The 20,653-nt window shown below is 45.4% G+C and overlaps 1 protein-coding gene across 1 annotated transcript; it reads left to right on the forward strand.

Annotated features, from left to right (window-relative positions):
* The first annotated feature begins 279 nt into the window (after positions 1 to 279).
* On the forward strand, positions 280 to 20,201 carry MRO (maestro). Its single transcript, XM_072952224.1, has 9 exons — positions 280 to 378; positions 485 to 605; positions 5,205 to 5,332; positions 13,366 to 13,468; positions 14,688 to 14,834; positions 15,924 to 16,106; positions 18,377 to 18,532; positions 19,407 to 19,514; positions 19,876 to 20,201. Exons 4-9 carry the CDS (start codon positions 13,391 to 13,393, stop codon positions 19,927 to 19,929), a joined length of 726 nt encoding a protein of 241 aa, XP_072808325.1. The 5' UTR covers positions 280 to 378; positions 485 to 605; positions 5,205 to 5,332; positions 13,366 to 13,390; the 3' UTR covers positions 19,930 to 20,201.
* Positions 20,202 to 20,653: the final 452 nt, after the last annotated feature.

Genomic DNA, 20,653 nt, shown 5'->3' on the forward strand with positions numbered 1-20,653 from the left:
CAGAGCTGAGTGGCAGAATCCAGCTGCTCAGAGCAGGAGAGGAAGCCCAGCCTCACCATCCAGCTTTGAGACTTTGGGCAAGTCCCCCACCCACTCTGCCTGCCCCTCAGTGTCCCTACTGGTCAAAGAGCCCTGAAAATGACCCACCTCCAATGACTTCTGGGGACAACGTGACAATGAACATTAGAATGCTTGGGGTGTTAAAAGCAGGGAGCAGATGACACGTGGTCATGTCCCTAGGGTTGATTTTCCTCTCACGGTGCGACAGATGGATCTAATTCTCTTCAACAATGAAGCACGTGGAGCTTTCTCCCTGGGCTCTTGCAGAAACAGGAAATGAACATGAGAATCTTCAAAGTTTGCAAAACTGCACGGCCTGTAATGAATCTCTAGCAATTATCAGGGGCAGATAGCCTAAAAAGGTCTTATTATGTATTTCCCTCTGGTGATAAAACTCTAATCTGTTCTATGTTTCATCTTCAAGGACCAAAGGCAGCTTACAGCCAGCCCCAAGCTTGTTTAAAGGACAGCCGTGTTCCTGGGGGTAACCACTTTGCCCTTCATCAGGATGAGTCCTGAGGCAGAAGCCGGGTTGCCTAGCTCAGGTAAGACAGCACAGAACGTTTTCTGGATTCAACTGATTCTGTTAAACCTCGTAGTTCAATGCAGTTCATTGATTGCTATCGATTTAACCAGTTGGGCTGGAAAATGTATACGTTTATGATTAGTTTTTGGAAGTAGGGGTATTGGTGATGCTGTGGGGTAGTTAATGTCTCAGATAGAAGAGGTGTGAACACTTGAACTTTTTTTTTAAACTTTTCTTTGCATTTATTTTGTGCTGAAATTATTCCTGCACTGTAAGTTTTTGTTTCTTCAGTTTCTTCTGGGATATCTTATTTCTTCTGTGCAACAATCTGCCCTTTTTCAGTAGGGCTCACCAGAAGGAGTTCGCATGGAGTTTAATCTGACCACAAGCTCTGTAAACCCGGAGCACATCTTGGGTTTTTTTTTCCCCAGATGAGCTCATTGGCCAGAGAGAATCAACGTCAGAACACTTAAGTTCAGGATTCCTCTCTGCATTTTTTAAAGCATTTGCAGCAAAAACTCAGCACTTTGTTTGGGGCCAGTGACTCCATGCCAGCCCCAGGGTTTGGCCTGGACAGTCCACTACTGTGACAATGGAGTGGTATGCATTGCTTCTGTCTAATGACATCTTTCAGAGACTTGGTGGCTTTTCAGAGATGCCTACTTTGATGGTCTGGGCAGTGAACAGGGAGATTTGAATCTCTCAACTGGCATGATTTTGTGGGTTTTCTGGTTCATGTGAGTCGCGAACCATTTTCAGAGATCATCTCAGGCTATTTATGAGAATTTGAATGTAATTTTTGCATTCTGCTATGAATGATGACTGTCAAGTAAAAAAGTCAGGAAAACAGAGGACAGCTGGATGGTGGGTTGGACAAGGAAATGGCTGGGAGCAGTTTTCCGGTCTTAGACTTTGTAGGACTGGAGCGCCTTCACTCGGCTTCTCCATCTGGGCAGCAGGAGGCGCTGGCTTCCCTGTGCCAGAGGGTGTTTGATAGACCCGGTGCTTCTCCCCGTGGTACCTGCTTTATACAAAGACTTGAGACAAAAAGTCCATTCCTAGCATATGAGAGCAGACCAGCTATGTCGCAGAGCGGCAGGCAAACGGGATGATATTTGAGACGTGCCCCCCGAGGGATGTCCCCTTGCCCAGGTAGCTCTGGGCTCTGCCATCAGTGCCGGTGGCTTGTGGAAGAGGCTGGGGAGCATGTGGTTACCTGGCTCATCCAGGAGCCTCCACCTGGGCCCCCACACCTGCACTACACCTGCCCCGTAGAACCCCTTGCTCTGTCTCTCCCTGCTAAACTGCTGAATAGTGCTGTCTGGAGAGACCTCTGCCTTGTTGAAAGTGTGATCTCCATAAACATTTGAAGAACGATGAATGAATGAATGAATTAATGAGAAGTTGGTATTCCCAGTTTGTGGCCAAGCAGGCAGCTAAAATTTCTTTTTAGAAGGGAAAAAAATCAAGAGAGGGTTTGGCCTGACCTGGGGGTATTCCCTAAAAGAAGCTGAGAGGGAGGAAACTAAAAACCATCCTTTCTAAACACATTTCCTGATGTGACTGCTCACAATCACAGAAGGAATGTCTTCTGAAAATCCTGATGCTGCAGAGAAACCAAGTTGATCAGTGACTGTCATTTGTCCTCATTTTCCAAGTCTAAATTGAAAGGGAATTGTTGATTGATTTAGTTCTGCCTGTTGCCCTTTTCATTAGTAAGGCAGAGTAAATAATTACCCTCTTTGATTTTTCCAGTGGCATCAGCCCTGTGTGCTCCTGACAATAAGGAAATATTAATTGAGAGTGAGAAATAGAGTCGTTAAACAATAAAACTAAATAATTATGGTAGGTGAAGGACATCATGCCTTTAGTACATCAATATGTTGCAGCTGAATTATCAAAGAAACTTCCCCTCCAATTCCCAGCAGAACTGTGCTGTGTCGTAAGGCCATGTAAGGAGAACCTTAGTTCTCTTGGCATCACATCCTGGTCTGGATGCTCCCCAAGCTTGTGCTGTGTCTGGGTTGCTTTGGGGCCATTAGCCCTGTCCATGCCCTTTGTGGGAGATACTTAATCGAACAGAGTTGGATCAGTAAGTTTCCTGGGTACCAATTCCGGTTTTGCCCTGATTTTCTCTGTGGCTTTAAGCCAAACGGGAAAACTTGTCTGCCTTTTAGTTTTCCCATTTGGCAAATGAAGAAGACATTATCTCTCTGCCAAATGTCTCAACACCTGAATACAAAGAAACTTTAGACAGGAGGGGTTATTAATAGTGTATCTGATGTGTTTCTGTGCATGCGGGGGGCGGGGCGGGTATATTTCAGTCCTGGGGCACCAGGGAGACTTGCCAGAGAATCCTGACCCTTGCAGTGCAGAGTTCCCTTCTCCAGCTGCCTCTGGGGCCTGGTTTAAATGTATCTGCCTTTCAGTCATCCTAAGTACTGCATGGATTAGTTCGGTGCGAGGATATGACCTCCCCCATCTTATTGCCACTCTTGGCAGATAATCCAGCTCCCATTTTACCAAGAAGACTGAGGCTAATTTGGATGAACTGAACTCGCTCATCCTTCTCATTCTCATGTTGATGTATCTCCGTCTCTGCGGTTGTCTCTCAGCTTCAGACAAAAAAGGAGTGGATGGCATTTCTCTCCTCCCCTCCTCCAGAGCTAACCCTGTCCCCAGCCTGTGCCCTTGACCCCTCCCTTCATCTCTTCCCATTCCACTTTTCACTGCCTGCACTAGACACATCTTAGGTCTTCCTTGCAACTGTTTTCAAACATGCCCAAGCTTTATTCTATTTTAAAATCACACAACAAAGCCGAAATGCCTGTCTTGACCTTGCTCCCTCTTCTAGTCTATTTATTACCTTCCCTTTGCAGCAAGTCTCCATTTCCTCTTTGCACAGAGCCCCTGAGCTCAGCAGTCTAGTTTCCTTTCTTGATTGAAATTGCAATCTCAGAGGTCACCCAGGGTGCCCTTGTGTGCCCAATCCAAAGAGGGTTTTGTTTTAGCCTCATTCTTTATTTTATTTCGCAGGGGGGTTAGGTAATTAGGTTTATTTACTTATTTATTTTTAAGTGGAGGTACTGGGGATTGAACCCAGGACCTCCTGCAAGCTAAGCCCACATTCTACCACTGAGCTATATCCTTCCCACATTCTTCTTTTTTTTAAAAATTGAATTGAATTTTTTCTAAATTTTTAAATTGAAATACAGTTGCTGTAAAACACTATATAAGTTACAGATGTACACTATGGTGATTCACAATTTCTAAAGATTCTACCCCATTTATAGTTATTATAAAATATTGGCTATATTCCCAGTGTTGTGCAATCTGTCCTTGTAGAGTATTTTAAACCTAATGGTTTGTACCTCTTAACCCTCTACCCTTATATTGTTCTAGCCTCATTCTTGTTTTCTCAGGGCATTGGTTTTCTCTCCTGCTTTTTCCTTCCAACATTCCACTCCAACATACTTCTGTGCTTTACGTTTGTCCACCTGCCTCCCAGCTGGATTTCCCAAACTTGCCCACTGCCTAGCATTGTGGCTAGGAGTCTAAGCACTGGCGTGAGCCTGCCTGTGGTTGAATTTTAACTACCACTGATTAGTGGTGCGATCTTTGTCAAGGTCACCTCTGTGCCTCAATGTCCCCGTTCTTAAAATGAGGATCATAATAAGAGTGCTAACCCAAGAATCAAACGAGACAGTCTGTGTAGTATTTACCCCAATGTTTGGCACATAGAAATACTCAATCAACGTTGCCTGTTAGCAAAACAATAAGCTCCTAGAGCTTTGAAAACACCACTTTTTCCTTTTAGGGCACATTGCCAAAGTTAACCTGACACAGAGCCAGACAATAAGTAATTATTGATAAATAGATTTATGCACTTGGGTGGATTGTCCAGGGAAGGAGGAATGATGGGGGAAGGGAGGCTCCCAAATTCTGCAAGTATTGTTATACCCAGGTTTTGGTTCGGTTTGGCTTTCCAAATAAATCATTTAAATGCTATAGAGTTTAAATCAGTCGTTTCAGGACCTGTGACGTTTGTTGGGCAGTAAGGGGCATCAACGGTCAAAGCTCTGGCTGTTGGTGCACCAGTCAGTCACAATGAGGCTGCTTGACCTGGAACACGGTGTCCCGTCCTGAGATTAAAGGCCTCTGGAATAGGATTACGGGAGGAAGCGCCTTAGCGGCGGCTTTGTGCGGAGGCTGCCTGGAACCCGTCCATTGAGTGATGCCGCCATCTAGTGGCCGCACGGGGAACGGCGCTGGGCAGAGCCGTTTCATTTGATGCAGGGGAGGGAACCTCAGAATTGCAGTTCTTTCTTTAGAAACTGTGGGTGAGACTCGGAATGAAGGACGAATAAGCGGGAAACATAGCAAAGGGAAGGAGGGAAAACACCTCAGCCCAGTTTGGGGAGGTAAAGGGCACCAGGGATGCTTGTGCCCACTGAGAACAACCTTGTGGGTATCAGAGGACAAGTCCCTCCCCCACTTCAATACCAATTAAACTTTGATTTTTTTCCTCATTATGATTTTCACTTTCCAACACTCTGTGCTCACCCGTTATCCTGAACAGAGCCTGCTTCACCCTCTCATTTCCCGTCTTTTGTGTTAGGAATTCAGGGCTGGAAAAATTGAGCCGAGTCATTCCATCTGGCTTCTACCCCGGGAACAGCGGATCTCCGCGTCGCCCAGGACCTGAGCTGAGCCACACCCGCCGCACTCACCACGTGACGGCCGCAGGTAAGGGCCGGCTGCCGGCCGGGGCGGCCCAGACGCCAGCGGGAAGAGGCCGCGGTGCACTTGGGTTCCCTAGCTTTCTCTGGAATGTCATTCGGGTCACTGCATCAGAGAGAGCTGACGTTCTCTTTGTAAAACTGAAGCGGGCAATGTTAATGAAGCCGTTTTTTTCCTTCTCACAAACTATGTCTGTCCACCTATGACCAATGGATTGATTATAGATCATTGTATTAACTCATCAAAGAGCTTTAGATGGCAGTGGGGGGACTGAAGGGAAGATACTGATGCTTCAGACTGAAGTGTCTATGCGGTGTGTCCTTACGTGGTCAGCACGCAGGACAGCGTCTAGGAGCTGGATAAAGTCTAGAACACAGTGATGGGAAGTATAGATCTCGGAGTCTGGCATTCCACTCTGCCACTACCAGCTGTTTTACTTTGGGTAAATTGTTTACCTTACTCTAAAGCCTCAGTTTCTCCTTTTCTAAAATGGGCATAATTAAACATACCTTTCAAGATTATTCTAAAGATCAAATGAAATACAGGGAAGCCTCTTATCTGAGAGATTGAGACTGGATTTTAGAGAGCTTATGGAAGAAGCTGGTTAAAGTGGAGAATCACAGAAGATGATACATAGCTCAAATATTTTACTTTAAAATATAGAACTTCCCACTCTTTAATGTAGGGTCACGGCCTTTTCTTTGAACGTGGATCCTCTAGTTGGAGTTTTTTTTTTTTTTTTTTATGCAAGTCTTTCTTGCATAAGCCACACACGTAATACTTTATCTCTGACTTCTAGTTTTGGTTTCTTTCAATGTAGTGAGACATCCCGGAAGACACAAGTAAAATCACTTTCTGCACAATCATTCCAATTCCAGTAAATCTTTTCAGATTATGAAGACTATTTCCAAACCTCTCCTGTCCACATGAATTCTAACTGGATAGCAGTTTTCTGGCGGCTTCCCCTTGGTGAATCCTTCCAAAATATTCAATTTCACTTTTCCAGAGACAACTTCCTTTCTTTGTATACTCCTATTTCATCAGTTTTTTATGGTATTTAAATTTCACAGTTATGGTAACAAGTAGAGCTGTCGTAAGCTGATTCTTGGTGAGCGTGTGAGGACGGTTGGAGCAGTAGTTGGGACTGGGTGCTATCAGCCAGTGCATTGGTTGGTACGGTTCACCGAGGGCCTGCAGAATATGGTTAACCTGGCAAGTTGGTTAAGCAGAGGTCAGCTAAAACAGTGTATATGAAGTGCTAAATTTAGCGCCTAGCATGCAGGGAGTATCCAGTAATGGTAGCTATTAATATTATTATTATCATTAGTAAGTTCAGTGTTGGAAGAATTGTTAGAAATTGAAGTTTCTTTCCCTTATTTTACAGCTAAGATCAACGTGTTTTGTAATGTTGGCCTTCATAATAAAGCTTTCGGTTTCAATAAGTAAAAGGATTATTGACTATAAACCTAATATTTTGAGTCAGAGGGATTTAAATTTGCAAAGGCATCTGGGAGTCGGCATAAAGCCCAAAACTCATCTAAGTCCCCCCACACCCACGTCTGCGGTAGAAGCACGTCGGGGTGAGGAAGACAAACAGCAGGGTTGCCGTGATGGTGAAACCTGGGGACAGGAAGGGCTGTCCCCCAGGGGAAGGACGTCCCAGAGGGAGAGGAAGTCGTGGAAGAAACTACACAGGGATGAATGAAGCTACGAGCAGAGCCTTGCCTGTGGCTCAAGGTGTGCGGGTGGCCTTCGGACTCAGTCATGCTAGACGAGGCACCCGGGATGACCGGAGCACCCCCAGAAAAACCGAGCTCTCATGGCGAAGGATAGCTGTTTGGGGGCCAATGGGCTTGTAGGTGGAGTTAAGGCACCTAAGAAATCTTAGAATCCATATACGCTGTTTCTCCGTAGTTTGTTTAAACCTTCCTCTTGGAGATCCCTTATGACAACAGATGGAAATGATCCTTTTGTTTGACTGGGTTGGGCCTAAAGGACTTAATTTGTCGGAAAGGAGGGAAGGGAGACCCGGGCAGCAGGGCAGGTGGGTGGAGGGAAGCCTTTAAGCAGCGGCAAGCCCAAGAGACACAAAGCTCGAGGTGAGGGGCTCTGCAACCCTGAATTCACTTTTACTTTTGTTTTTTAAGCAAACTTTTAATTTAAGAATAGTTCCCGAGAGGAGTGTACAAATCATAGCCTGTACAGCTCGATGCGATTTTAATTTTATTTTGCAAGAGAAATTCAATGTGCTTCACAAACCTATGCCCTCATCCCCCATTGTCTGCAAAGACACTGATGCTTTGACCTCTTGTGCCATCTGGCCCCCCGTTCCTCTCAAATCCAGGATCTCTCCCACCTGATGGCCTCAGGTGAGTGGAGGAGGCCACTCCGGAGTTAATTGATTTCCTCTGGGGTGTCCTGGAGGCCCTCCAGCCGAGTGTCTGTGCTGGCATCAGGCATTCTGTAGCAAGGTGGCAGTGCTCTGGCCCCAAGCTCCCTGAGATTCTGCTCCCATCATGATGGGGGAGGCCTGGGGCTTCTAACGAGCTCTCCAGGGGATTCTGATGTAAAAGGCCCAGCCCGCCTGGTGAGAAATGCTTCACTTTTCCTGCTCCAGAGATGGAGATGAGCTCTGACAACCTGAGACTGAGCTAGATCACAGTTTTTATCCTGTGATGGGGAGGCGGGAGGCGGAGCCTTTTTCTAACCACACGCTGAATCCTCCACGCAGGGCACTCAACCCTCATTTGCTTTGCTCTGCTTCAGAGCCTTTCATGACCTTAAACTCTAGACATGCCTATTAAGAAGTGACAAGGCTGGATGCTTGGCTTCTGAGGCCTGGGGAAGCGGCCTTGGGTGGCTAAAGCCCTCAGCTGCGGCGCTAAGGCCCGCTTTCCTCCCTATAAAGAGAAGCTTCAGGCGTGATTTTCTTTGGCCAAGAGAGACCCCTGCTGTTTTTTACTGAGGCCTGTGCCCTCTTTCATGAGAGACCCTCAGCTCGAGGGATCTTTGCTTTGTGTAAGCTTCCTGTACCCACTGTCAGGTAACCGTGAGCTGTGACCCAGCACATTCACCCTGAGGAGAGGCAGGTCTCCTTGATACAGAAGGTTGTGTCCAGAAATCCCCTGAAAGAAACAATCAAGCATGCTTTTGTTTTTGTTTTTGTTTTGCCTCAGTGTGACTTTTTAAATCCCTTCATTCTGGAGAGGCATGACCTAGTGATGCTGTGGTTTCTTTCTCCTAGCGCGCTGCTTCTCAAAGTGTGGTCCCCAGACCAGGCGCATCCCAGCATCACCTGGGAGCTTGTTGTAATTGCAGATTACTGGGTCCTCCTTCAGATGTAAGAATCAGAAACCCCAGGGATTGGGTCTGGGAATTTGTGTTTTAACAAGTCCTCCAGGTGATTCTGATGCACATTTTGGTGTGAAAACCACTGGCTTCCTGGAAAGCTCATGGGAATGCCTTTTACTCAAACAAAGAAAATCTTGCTCATTGGTGGAAGGTGCAGTTTTCTGGGTTTTTTTTGGGGGGGGGGGTTGGTCCCTCATTGTAGTGAGGGGAGGTCTGCTGGCCAGAAATGAAGAAGAGAGACTGGGGGTAAAGGTGTGAAGAGGTGTTTCCATGGATCTCTTGAGTATCTTCTGACCAAGAGAGCATTACCAAAACCAGCTGGGGAGGGGAGGGGACGACGTGGTGGAGAAACCAAATCGCCATGTACCTCCGATCAGAGAGGCAAATGTCCCAAAGCACAGCTGTTAAACAGGTCTGCGTTCTGCCAGCCCCCTGCTTTTAAATAAGTTCGAAACTCAAGTCTAATCAGTAGCGTGGCCACCTTATCCTGGTTTACCCGACTTTCCTGGTCTTAGAACTGAAAGGCCCATGTCCCAGGAAACTCCTCAGGGCCAAGCTCCAATGTGTATTTTTTTGCACACCACCAATCGATTCTCCAATTCTCAGTGGATGCTAACTGGGCGTCATTCAATTCAGTTCAGTTCAGTTCAGTTCAGTTCAGACACTGTCCTCTCAGAGACAGAGTCAGATCCCACGGGTTAAGGGCTCAATTGTACAAGACAGTCCCTCCCTCTCCTCATACTTTAGAGGCCAATTCCAAGTCCAATTTGTCATCTGTGCTTGTGAGCAACCAGCTATAGATTGGAGGTTCCCACACCTCCCCCCTTGGGTTCCATTAATTTGCTAGAGCAGCTCGTAAAACTCAGAGAAAACATTTTACTTACTGAATCACTAGTTTGGTATAAACGGCTGGAACTCAGGAACAGCCAGATGGAAGAGATAAACAGGGTAAGGCCTGGGGAACGGGTGGGGCGCCTCTGCACCCTCTCCGAGTACACAACTCTCCCCAAATCTCCACCTGGTCACCAGTCCGGAAGCTCTCCATCTTTCCGGGTTTTTGTGGTGGCTTTATTGCCTAAGCATGATTGATTAAGTCATTTGCCACTGGTTACTGGACTCGATCTCTAGTCCCTTCTCTTTTCCTGTACAGATGGGGCTGAAACTGAAAGCTCTAACCCTCCAACCACGGGACTGGTTCCCCTGGCAACCAGCCCCTCACCCTCAGGTGACCTAAATTCAGCTCATTAACATGACAGAAGATGCCCTTATGGCTCTAATCGCTTAGAAAATTCCAAGGGATTTAGGAGCTCTGTGCCAGGAATGGGGACCAAGACCAAACGTATATGTTTTATTATAAATCACAGTATCACGGGGGCAAACCAAGAGGATTGGTTACCAGTCAGCCTGTTCAGTGCCTGCCCATTAGAATTACTTGTTGAGTTTTAAAAATTACTGATGCCCAGGCCCACCTTCGGAGGTGATGATAGACTTGGTCTGGCGTGTAGACAGGGCATTAAAATGTAAAGGGTCCTTGGGTGAGTCTAATGCACCTAGGGTTGAGAACCACTGCAGCTACTTGTCTGTCATTTCTCCTACTAAAAAAAATTTTAAACCAAAACAAAGTTCGACGGCTCTGATGAGGTCGGACCCCTACCACAAATCATACACAAAAATTGACTCAAAATGGATCAATGACCTAAGTATAAGGGCTAACTATAAAAATCTTAGATGAACACATAGGAGTAAATCTTCATGAATTTGGACTTGGCAGTGGATTTTTAGATATAACCCTAAAAGCATAAGCAACAATGCCAACAACAAAAACAGATAAATTAGACTTCGTCGAAACTAAAAACTATTGTGCATCAAAAGACGTTATCAGGAAGGTGTAAAGAAAACCTACAGAATGGGAAAAAATTTGTAAAGCATATATCTGATCGGGTCTAGTAGCCAGAATATATAAAGAATAGTACAACTGAAAAAGAAAAAGATAAAAAACCCAACTGAAAAAATGGGCAAAGGACTTGAATAGATATTTCTCTGAAAAAGGTGTACAAATCATAAACAAGCACACGGAAAGACACCAGTAGTCGTTAGGGATGTGCTAATCAGAGCAATAGTGACACTTCACGTCACCCCTACTAGGATGGATGTAACAATAATAATTTTAAAAACTGTAAAATAACAACCGTTGGTGATGTGGAGAAACTGGAACCCTTGCACATTGCTGGTGGAAATGTGAACGGTGCAGCCACTGTGGAAAACAGTTTGGCTGTTCCTCTAAAAGTTAAACACAGAATTACTATGTAACTCAGCAATTCCACTCCTAGGTATATACCCAAAGAACTGAAAGCCGATACGCAAACCAACACTTGCACACCAGTGTTCATAGATGTGCTATTCACGATAACCAGAAGGTGAAAACAACCCAAGTGTCTATCAGCAGACGAATGGGTGAACACGTGTGGCACATCCATATAGTGAAATATTACCCAGACAGAAAAAGGAATGAAGTACCAACGCGTACAACGACATGGATGAATCTCAGAAACATTGTGCCAAGAGAAAGGGGCCAGACACAAAAGGTCATAATATTGTATGATTCCATTTATATTAAATATCCAGGGCCTGGGGGGAGGGCAGAACTGGGAGTGACTTCTTGATCGGTATGGGGTTTTCTTTTGGGATGATGAAAAAGGTTTAGGACCAGATAAAGTTGGTGGTTGCAGAATGTTGTTAAAATAGTTAATTGTATGTTACACGGATTTCATCTCAAAAAATAAAAAACCAATGGTTCATTCTTGTCTACAAAATATAATTAAAACTAAACTCTTCAGCAGTCAAAGTCGCAGCGGGCCTTTAACTACTTTCTGTAACCTGATCTTTTAGCACTCTCGTATTTGATTCTTACTCTCTATCGCTGCATGGAGTCCCTTTGGTACCAACGTGTGAAGTGTGCTTCTGCCTTCCTTTCAAGTTCACCCACGTGCAGTGGGACATCTCCACCAGCTCCTCCAGCCCATGGTCCTCTCTGTCTCTTATACCTCTTACCTTTACATCCTTGCCTTCAAAATGTAGTACTTGGATTGGCAGCATTGGTGTCACCTGGGAGCTCATAAGACAGGCAGAATCCGGAGCCCCCACCCCGACCCACTAAGTCCGAATCTGCATTTGAGCAAGTTCCTCTGATGATTCAGGTGCACAGGAAAGTCTGAGCAACACTGGTTCACACAACTGGGCGTCAAATCAGATTGAATCACTTTGCATACTGTATTTATTTATAATATATATTTTAAGTTATACACATGGTAAAATTACAAACTGTGTATTTTGTAAGCAAAGAAGAAAAAAGAGCATTGCTCACCACCCAGTTCTTCAAGGAGCAAGCCCTAACCTGCTTCAGTCTTTGACAGTTCACTCTGAGAGGGAATTAAGACAACAGGACAAAGCATCCTATGCTTTGGACAGACAGGCCCCTTAGATAGATGTGTATCTGGGAAAGAATTTTAATGAAGCCAGATTCTTGCATCTTCCCACAGGAAAACACTAAAATCATTAACTTGAGATATTTGTTCTTTGAGACTAGCAGAAATCTTTTAGCAAGATGTGTACTTGACCTCACGCGTTCCCTAGCCCCAAATCAACATATTTACTGGATTTTTCCCTACCTCTTTGGAGCAGCTTCCTCAGAGCTACTGCAAGGCTGTCTTCTGGGTGATGGTTCTCGGTAAGACCCTGAACAAAACTTAAACTCACAACTCTTATGTTGGGTACTTTCCTTCAAGTCGACAATATTTTAATAAAAGTGTGAAGAAAGTTAGTCTTCAACCTCAGTTGCTCAGATTTCTACCCAAGAGGCAATCTTTGTTAAAGTGTCTTGAGTATTTTTCCCTGTTTTATGCACATGCGAGCACAGACGTATGTGTAGATTTCCCTTCCTCGTTTTGTTTTTACACAAATGGTGGCATTTATGAACCAATTTGCAATGTTCACTCAACAGTGTATTTTGGAGATCATTTCAGCACATGCAGATCTGCTCAATATTCTTTTTAATGACTGCATGGTAGTCATCCCATAGTTTCATTGTTGTGATATATGTGTGTAATTTCTTTACATTACAGCTCTTAAAGGACACCATGTTGTCCACGGCCAAGCTTTGGTGCCCATCCTTTGTGGGTATCTCTGAGCATGTGATGCACCAGTGTATCTATAGGATGAAAGAATTGTTGAAAGATATGTGCATTTTAAAATTGTGAGAGGCAATATCAAAATCCCCTCTAAATGCAGCATCAATTTACCTTCTTGGGAAGCTTTAAAAAGACACAAAATTTCAGGCAACCTTTTACGTTAACTCGTGAGCAACTCTGTGGGTGGGGTCCAGAACCCGTATTTTATGTCTCTGGTGATTCTGATACAAGAAGTCTGTGGGAAGGAAAGGGAACCAGGGGGCTGACCAACCCCCATGCTGTGGTTCTTCTCGAGTTGCCTTGAATTGCTTTTATCTTTTGATGTAAAAGTTTGATCTCCTCACCAAGGATGGGTTCCTGAGGACGCGCCTCAGGGTTGCTGCTTCTGTAATTCTAACCCTAACACAGTGCTTCGTATGACGTTGCTGGTCAATGATGAGGCTTCAAAGAGCATTTATAGCTCCTTTAATGATTTTGTTTTAATTTTTTTTTTCTTTCTAGTTCCTTGGACCAAACACAGAGAAGAATGCTGGGCCAGCCCCTTTCCATCCCCACTGCCCAGCCCAAGAAGAAAAGGACGCCAATGATGTCTTTCTTCTCCAAGGTCTGAGACACACTGTCAGGAACAAATGGCTATATGCTTGCTGGTCTGCCTTAGTTCTGCTGTCTCTACTGAGTTCCTTCTTCTGAAAAAAAATTTAATGACAGTTCTTTGAATACAGACACAATGTCTGGAAGATAACAAGAAGATGGGTTGGGAAGAATGTAGCTTGCTGTGAACTTAATAATAAAATATAGAATGAACTGTAGTTAATACTCAAAAACAGTGATGAGACCTGGTCATCACCCAAACACCAGACAGGGCTGTGGGTCTAGCCTGCAGCTCCGCCCACTCCCAGGGATGGCGATGACGTGGTTTTTTCCTTCACTCTTGTCTGGATCTTGGTTCTGACTCCAGCACCTGTTGCCCTGTTCTGTGATGTGCAGAACACGGGGATTCATATGCTCTAACAACCCATCTCATGCCCTGCAGTTAATTAAAGCTTAGTCTCAGAAGTACATATTTCTGCATCAGCTACACAGGCTTCCCAGTTTGCATTATTTGTGCATTTCTTTTCCTTAATTGCTCAGCTGCTTGCCTTCTGAGGTCGGACAGCCTTTAGGGGCCCTGAAATGTTGATAGATGGCCTTCTGCTAATCATGTCAAATGCTATTGAGAGGTTGAGTGAGTTGAGCACTGAGAATTGGCACTTGGATTTAGCCACACTGGGGGCAGGGAGTGGGGAAGGGGTGGGGACATCAACCTGACTGCAGGAGGTTCACAAGAGAATGCAGGAGAGGAGCTGGAGAAAGCAAGGGCAGATACGTCCTTCAAGGTTTAGCTACAAAGTAGAGCAGAAAAGTGGGGGAGAGCTGGGGAAGAGAGAAACTCAGGGAAACCCTTTGAGACGGGAGGAACACAGCTTACCTTGTCCTATGAAAGAATCCCTATTCTCACGTCACCACGTCTAAAGCCCCCTTTCTCAGCTCTGTCACACCCACAGCTGCCCTTGAGCATCTCTCTTCATAATCCCCAAACCTCCCTCCACATTAGCTCTGCATTATTTTTCTCCACCCCTTTCCCCTTCCTCCATCCGTTTCTTCCCTGTGTAGATCAAACTAATATGTTTCCAGCAAACATCAGGTGTCATTAAGTAGAGAAAGAAGGAGTAAAAATGAGCAGGCAAGACAGGGTTTTCTTTATAAGGATGGATTAGGGTGGGCAGTGGGTAAGGGTGTGACTCTGAAAACTCCAAATCAGTACATTTTCACTTGCCACCCAGGTCTCTTGGAAACTGAGGTTCCAGAAGCAGGAACCTCTGAAGAATGCGTTTTTAATCTTGGCAGAGAGAGCCCGGGACCCCAGTGTTAAAAAGCGTCATATGGCAATGAGAGGCCTGGGAACCATGGCCTGTGAGAGCCCGGACAAGGTAGGACAAGAAGGGAAGGGGGCGCTCAGCCAGCCCTCATGGCCTGGAGTCCCCAGGCCTGGGATGTGGTCCTTCATGTGCTAGCTGTATAGATCAGCTATACAGCTATAGCTGTGTAACAGGTCAGCCCGGACCTGGCATTTATTATCTCACAGTTTTCTTGGGTGGGGAGTCCAGGGACCGCATGGCTGGGTCCTCTGCTCAGGATCTCGCTAGGTGCCATCAAGGTGAGGGCCAGACTGCATTCCTTTCTGAAGTTCAGGGTCATCTTCCAAGCTTTTGGGGCTGTTGGAAGAATTCAGTTCCTTCCAGTTGTACGATTAAGTTGTCCCTATTTTCTTGCTGACTGGCCACCCTCAGCTCCTAGGGGCTCCTGGAGGGACCCCTCTCACAACATGACGGCTTAATTCTTTAAGGCGAGCTGAAGAGTGTCTCCCACTCCCATCTGCTAAGGTGGAGTCTTACATAATGTAAAGGAACCACGGGAATGACATCCCATCACCACTGTCATATTTGTTAGGCCAGAAGCAAGTCGCCGGCTCCTTCCACACTCAAGGGAAGGAGCTTGTACAAAGGCACACATGACTCATTTGGGGTCATCTTAGGGTCATCACATCTCAGGATGGTCAGCCTTGGGAAGCAGAGCTGTGGGGAAGATCAGCACACAGCTGGACTTCACCTTCTGGTGAATTTAATTCTTGTAATCATTTATGATTGTTTAGTAAAAGATGTCCCTACCTGTTCCTGCAGCCTCTTCAACTTCAGTGACCATTTCATCTTGTCCCCTGTAAAGGTGCCCAGTAAGCCCCGGGTCCTAGATCATCCAAGTCCACCACCTGCCAGCCTCACCCACCCAGAGGCCGCGGTCCAGACTGCAACGTCTGTTCTCCTTCCAAGAGCGCGTTGGGCTTGTGGGTCAAGTTCACGGAAGCATTTGTGTTTTGATGAGAGTTGTTGTGGCAGTTGCTGAAGAAGGCCATGATCTCTTAGTCTAAGTCCTAGGTTATTGGAAGATTAGAGGTGGAGCTGCTTTTCAACTCATGGGGACCAATCCCTGTGCTACTAATGCTTTTCAAACCTTGCTAACAGGTGAGAAAGTATAAGAAAATTGTCCTGGACTTGCTGGTGCATGGACTGTATGACCCGGTGAGTTCTGAAGTCATCCATGAGAGCGTGAAGACCCTGACCATCATCCTGGGCAAGACACAGGGGAAAGGCTTGGGCTCCTTCTTCATAGACATCACGCTTCAGGCCCGGACTTTGCTGGATGACGTGAGTGAGACAGCTCAGGAGGACTGCGGGGCCTTAAAGTCAAAGTGGGATTAGAAATGGGAGGTCTGGGTGGTGTGTTGCCCAGGAAACAAGGCCTCTGTTATTCACGCATTTATTAAGAAATCTGGTTGAGAGACTCGTGCTTTGCTGGGGGTTAGGGAAGACATAGAAAGAGGTGCAGAGTTACGCCCCCAGCCCTCAAGGAGTTTTCATTGTAATAAAGGAGTATGTGTATATATATATATAATGTGATGCCCACGAGTGTTCAACGCTGCCTTATAAATGGAAGAATAATATTAGTCCCATTTAGGGAGCTCCTACTGTGTCCCAGGCACAGGGCCAGGCAGTTTACATGGATTATCTCATATCACCTTCACAATAACCCTGTGAGATCAGCACTATTATCTTCACTTTATATATGAAGAAACCAAGGCACGGAAAGGTTAGGTCACCTGTCCAAGGGTCGCAGAGTCAGTAAGTGGGTATGAAACTAGGCCCTCTGACTACAGGGCCTGCACTCTTAACTGCCAGGTGGCAGACGGGCTGGGCAAAAAGTGCCCTGATACAGAAAACGTGAGGACTCTGAGACACCTCCCTTTAGGGAACTGGTTATCCTGCCACAGTCACACACAAACACACACATGCACACGCACAGAAAGACAAGACCTGCAGAACAGGGAACAGACCTTGCATTTAGCGGGGGTTCCCCCACACCTAATTCCCCGTAGACTCACTCCCCAAGAGCCAGACGTACCCACACCGCCACATGGGAGGAAGAGAAACCTTGAAATTATGACACTTGGATTTTATATAGGACCTGCCAGTGCATTTGCCTCTCCTCCTTCTCGGAGAGATGGAGGGACCTCTGCTCTGCGATGTAAACCGGTCCTCTCCGGGAGGGGAGAGGAAGGTCTGTACTCCACCGCCCTGGATTATAAATTGATATCTTCAGGGAAATGTCTCTAAATCTCTCTGGAGGTGCTGTCTTCATGTCCGGGGCTTGTTTTCATGCAATCATTTTTTAAACACAGGTCAACTGTAATTTTGGATCAGAAAGCCCTTATCATGTAGAATCCTAGGAATACTCCCAGGGAGCTGGTTCAGCAGTTTCTATCATAGCCCTCATCCCTACCTGCCCTGTGCTGTGCCCCCATCAGATGACTGTCGGCCTCCCAGGGGACAAGCACCCCCTTACACATCTCTGTCCATCTCATAGCATTAGTGTAGTGCTTTGCGTAGAGTCAGGTCTCAACAAATGTTAGTTGAATTGAATTACACACACCCCCACACCCCCCCACACACGGGTAGAACAGTGAAGAAACTATGACGCTAAAGCAGTTTCTGTATGTCACATGTGCTAAAAATTAGTTTTAAATACTTCACAAAATGATCAGTGGTCTGTAGTCTTCCTAAGCGTCCGTGGCCAAAAGCAGGGAGAACTGACAGGGTGTCAGGGAAGAAACAGAATTGTTACTTCTGCTGCAGGTGGGAGAAACAGTCTAAAATAAAGAGAGATGGCCTGGCAAAAATCCTGGGCGTGATAAACAGGAGATGAGTTGAATGCATTATGATGCAGCCAAAAAAATCCTTTTATGTATTGACCAGGAAAGAACTCCCAGATAGGCCGTTTGATGAGAAATCAAGGTGCAGGGGGGAGGGTATGGCTTAGTGGTAGAGTGAGTGCTTAGCATGCACGACTCCATTAAAAAATAAGTAAATAAAAATAAATAAATAAATCTATAATTACCGCCCCTCCAAACAAACAAAAATTCAAGGTGTATAACCGTGGGATGGTCCACTTCCATTTTTGTAAAAATGTGGAAAAGAGCTATTTATATATATATATATATATTTTTTTTCTTCTTAATTTTCTGGAGGGATACACACAAAATTTAAGACCTTGTGGGGCAGGAAATGTGGCTGCTGGTAGAGAGAGGTGGGAAGGAGACTTACTTTTTTTTTATAAATCTTTTTGGTTATTTTGAATTTTGAACCATATAGATGTATTCTGTCTCCAAAACATTAAGTAATGAATAAAAAAGCTGAGAGTAGCACTAGTGATCTCTCAGTCTGATTAATCCTCTCCTCTGCTGGTGGAGAGATTCACTGAAGACTCCACTCCATCCCCCACCCCACCCCAAAGCACTTAGCTGGGACCTAATGGCCCACCTGTAACACGTGGCAAAGAACCATGTCTGCAATGTTCTCTGACGCGGTTACCTCTCGGTAATGACCCGGGTTTTGTTGTTCTGTTCACGGGGGACCCACAGGAGAATGACAGCCTGAGATACTCGGCTTTTGTCTTGTTTGGGCAATTGGCTGCCTTTGCTGGACAGAAATGGAAGAGCTTTTTCACCGGTCAGGTGAAGCAGACTCAAGACTCCCTCCTGACCCATTTACAGGATAGGAATCCCCAGGTTGCCAAGGTAAGTCCGTGGCTCTCCAACCAACCACGTGAACCCGCTGTGCCAGGGACTTGGGATGCAGCCCTGCAGAGTTAAGATGCCAGGCCCTCAGTTCCTGCCAGTTCAGTCATGGACACTTAGCAGTGCATCCGTATGAATCCTGGAAAGAGTGCCTCCTGGGTGGGTGATCTCGCCCTCTGAACAGGAGTGTTATTTTCCATTCACTCCTGCCCCACCTGCCCAGTCACAGCGCCCCTCAATGCTGGATGAATTCAGATTGACGGGGGTGGAGGGGTGAGGCGGGGGAGGCGGGGGAGGTGTGCTGGTTCATTCCCAGGGGCAGCAGCTCCTAGAAGGGGCTATTCACACCCAGTTAGCTTTTGTCACTGTGCCTAGTGCAGATTTCCCACCCTTGGCTTCTTAGTTCCCCATGGAGCTTTTGTTTTATTCTCAGAGAAAATGTGTCCTAACAGGGTTGAATCAACCTCAGGGCTGCTTTGGAGCAGGTGAGAGTTCCAAAACCATCAGGAGCAAAGGATTCCACCAAATCACCTGTTTTTTTTGTTTGTCAAGTTAGTGCACGAGGGAGGGAGTGAGGGGAGAGAGAGAAATTGAGACTGAGATTGGGAATTCGGAAGCCAGTACTACTTTGGATGAGCTGATGACAAGGGCTGTGGTAAACTATAATGCTTTGTCCTCCCCACCAGCAGCAAGTTATAGACATAGTCATTTTACAAGCGTAAATTCTTTAAGGTTCAAGTTTTCAGACTTCCTGGAAGTTACTTTCACACTCTCTGCGGCTCCCAGACCACAGACAGGGAGCAACGCTTTTCCTTGCTTGGGATTATACACTTCTCTAATATTGTTGACAACGAGATGGTAATCTTTCTCTCAGGCTTGCAAAACGACTTTTCGAGCCTGTTCTCCGTATCTGAGACAGAGGAAGGAATACGGCTTCCAGAGTGAAGAGGATCAAAGGAACCCTAAACTCTGCCGGCAGCTGGTGAGTGAGCGAGGGCAGGAGAGATTCTCCCAGGATCCCTGTCCTCGCGTGTTAATGCAGAAGGTGATCAGGCAAACTCCCAGGGAGTTTTCCCCATAAAAAGACTCAGGCCAATTGTGTTTCAACTGTAATTGACCCATAATACGATGTAAATGACAAAACGCCCCGGAGGACTGTGCACAAAATGTATTGGCAGTTTCAGTTCAGATCTTTAGATGAATGCAGGTAAGGTGCCTCCACCTCTGAGAACTTGAAGATTGTTTATCCTCATGCTCTGCATTTGACCACCGTCTACTCATTCTATAGTCAGGGAGGTTTACTGAATTGCTCCCTCACCTGTACCTTTGGCAATTTCTTTCAGAGCCACTATCATCCAGAGCTCCTGCAGTTTTTCTATGCAAATAAAATTCTGTGAACAGAGAGCAGCAGAGAAATGGATCCTAGAGCACATTCTCCCTCTTTTAACTGGATGTTTCTGCTTGCCTCTTGTGATTGTGATAGAAAAGGGAATGTCTGGCAAAAATAATACCGTGGAATTGTGTAATTATATCCAAAGGAGATTCTAAGTAGCATGTATATGTCTCATTTTTCTCCCCATACAAATTTGATGAGAATTTGCATATTTTTCTTTAAAACATTTAAAGTATGTATAGATTCATTGCTGATTCCTCTGCTTTTTCCGTCTTAAGTTCATCTCTGTCATCTATTTTTATTTTTAATTTTATTTTTAATTTCAAAGGCTTAGGAGAAAAACTATGACCTGAAGTTTAAAAATTTTTTTTTGCTATTGATACTTTGTCATTTGCTTATTAATACCTTTTCTTGGCAAGACCTATTTAAAGTTGGCCAAGGTACCAAGAAATCAGATGAGAGGGGTATCTTTAGCGTCTCATAATCTTCAACAGTCACTGCCTCCAAGATCATTCCAAACAAGAGTTAATAAAGAGAAAAAAATTGATGAAGCATGTGTTGAAAAACCTCAAGCTTATGGTAATGTATGGACTAATCATAATGAATAACATATAGTGAGAATGTTTATAATGTGTTGGGTACTCTGCTAAGCATTTTGCAAGTATTACTTAATACTTTCAACAATGCTGTCAGCAAAGTGCTATTAACTATCTTCATTTTATAGATGA

Source organism: Vicugna pacos, chromosome 30 (assembly GCF_048564905.1).
Source record: "Vicugna pacos chromosome 30, VicPac4, whole genome shotgun sequence".
Classification (NCBI taxonomy): domain Eukaryota; kingdom Metazoa; phylum Chordata; class Mammalia; order Artiodactyla; family Camelidae; genus Vicugna; species Vicugna pacos.

Coding starts and splice junctions, on each gene's coding strand:
- MRO (XM_072952224.1), top strand. CDS start 13,391: ATGCTGGGCCAGCCCCTTTCCATCCCCACTGCCCAGCCCAAGAAGAAA. Junction 13,469..14,687: donor TGATGTCTTTCTTCTCCAAG/GTCTGAGACACA, acceptor CTTGCCACCCAG/GTCTCTTGGAAACTGAGGTT. Junction 19,515..19,875: donor CTAAACTCTGCCGGCAGCTG/GTGAGTGAGCGA, acceptor AATTTCTTTCAG/AGCCACTATCATCCAGAGCT.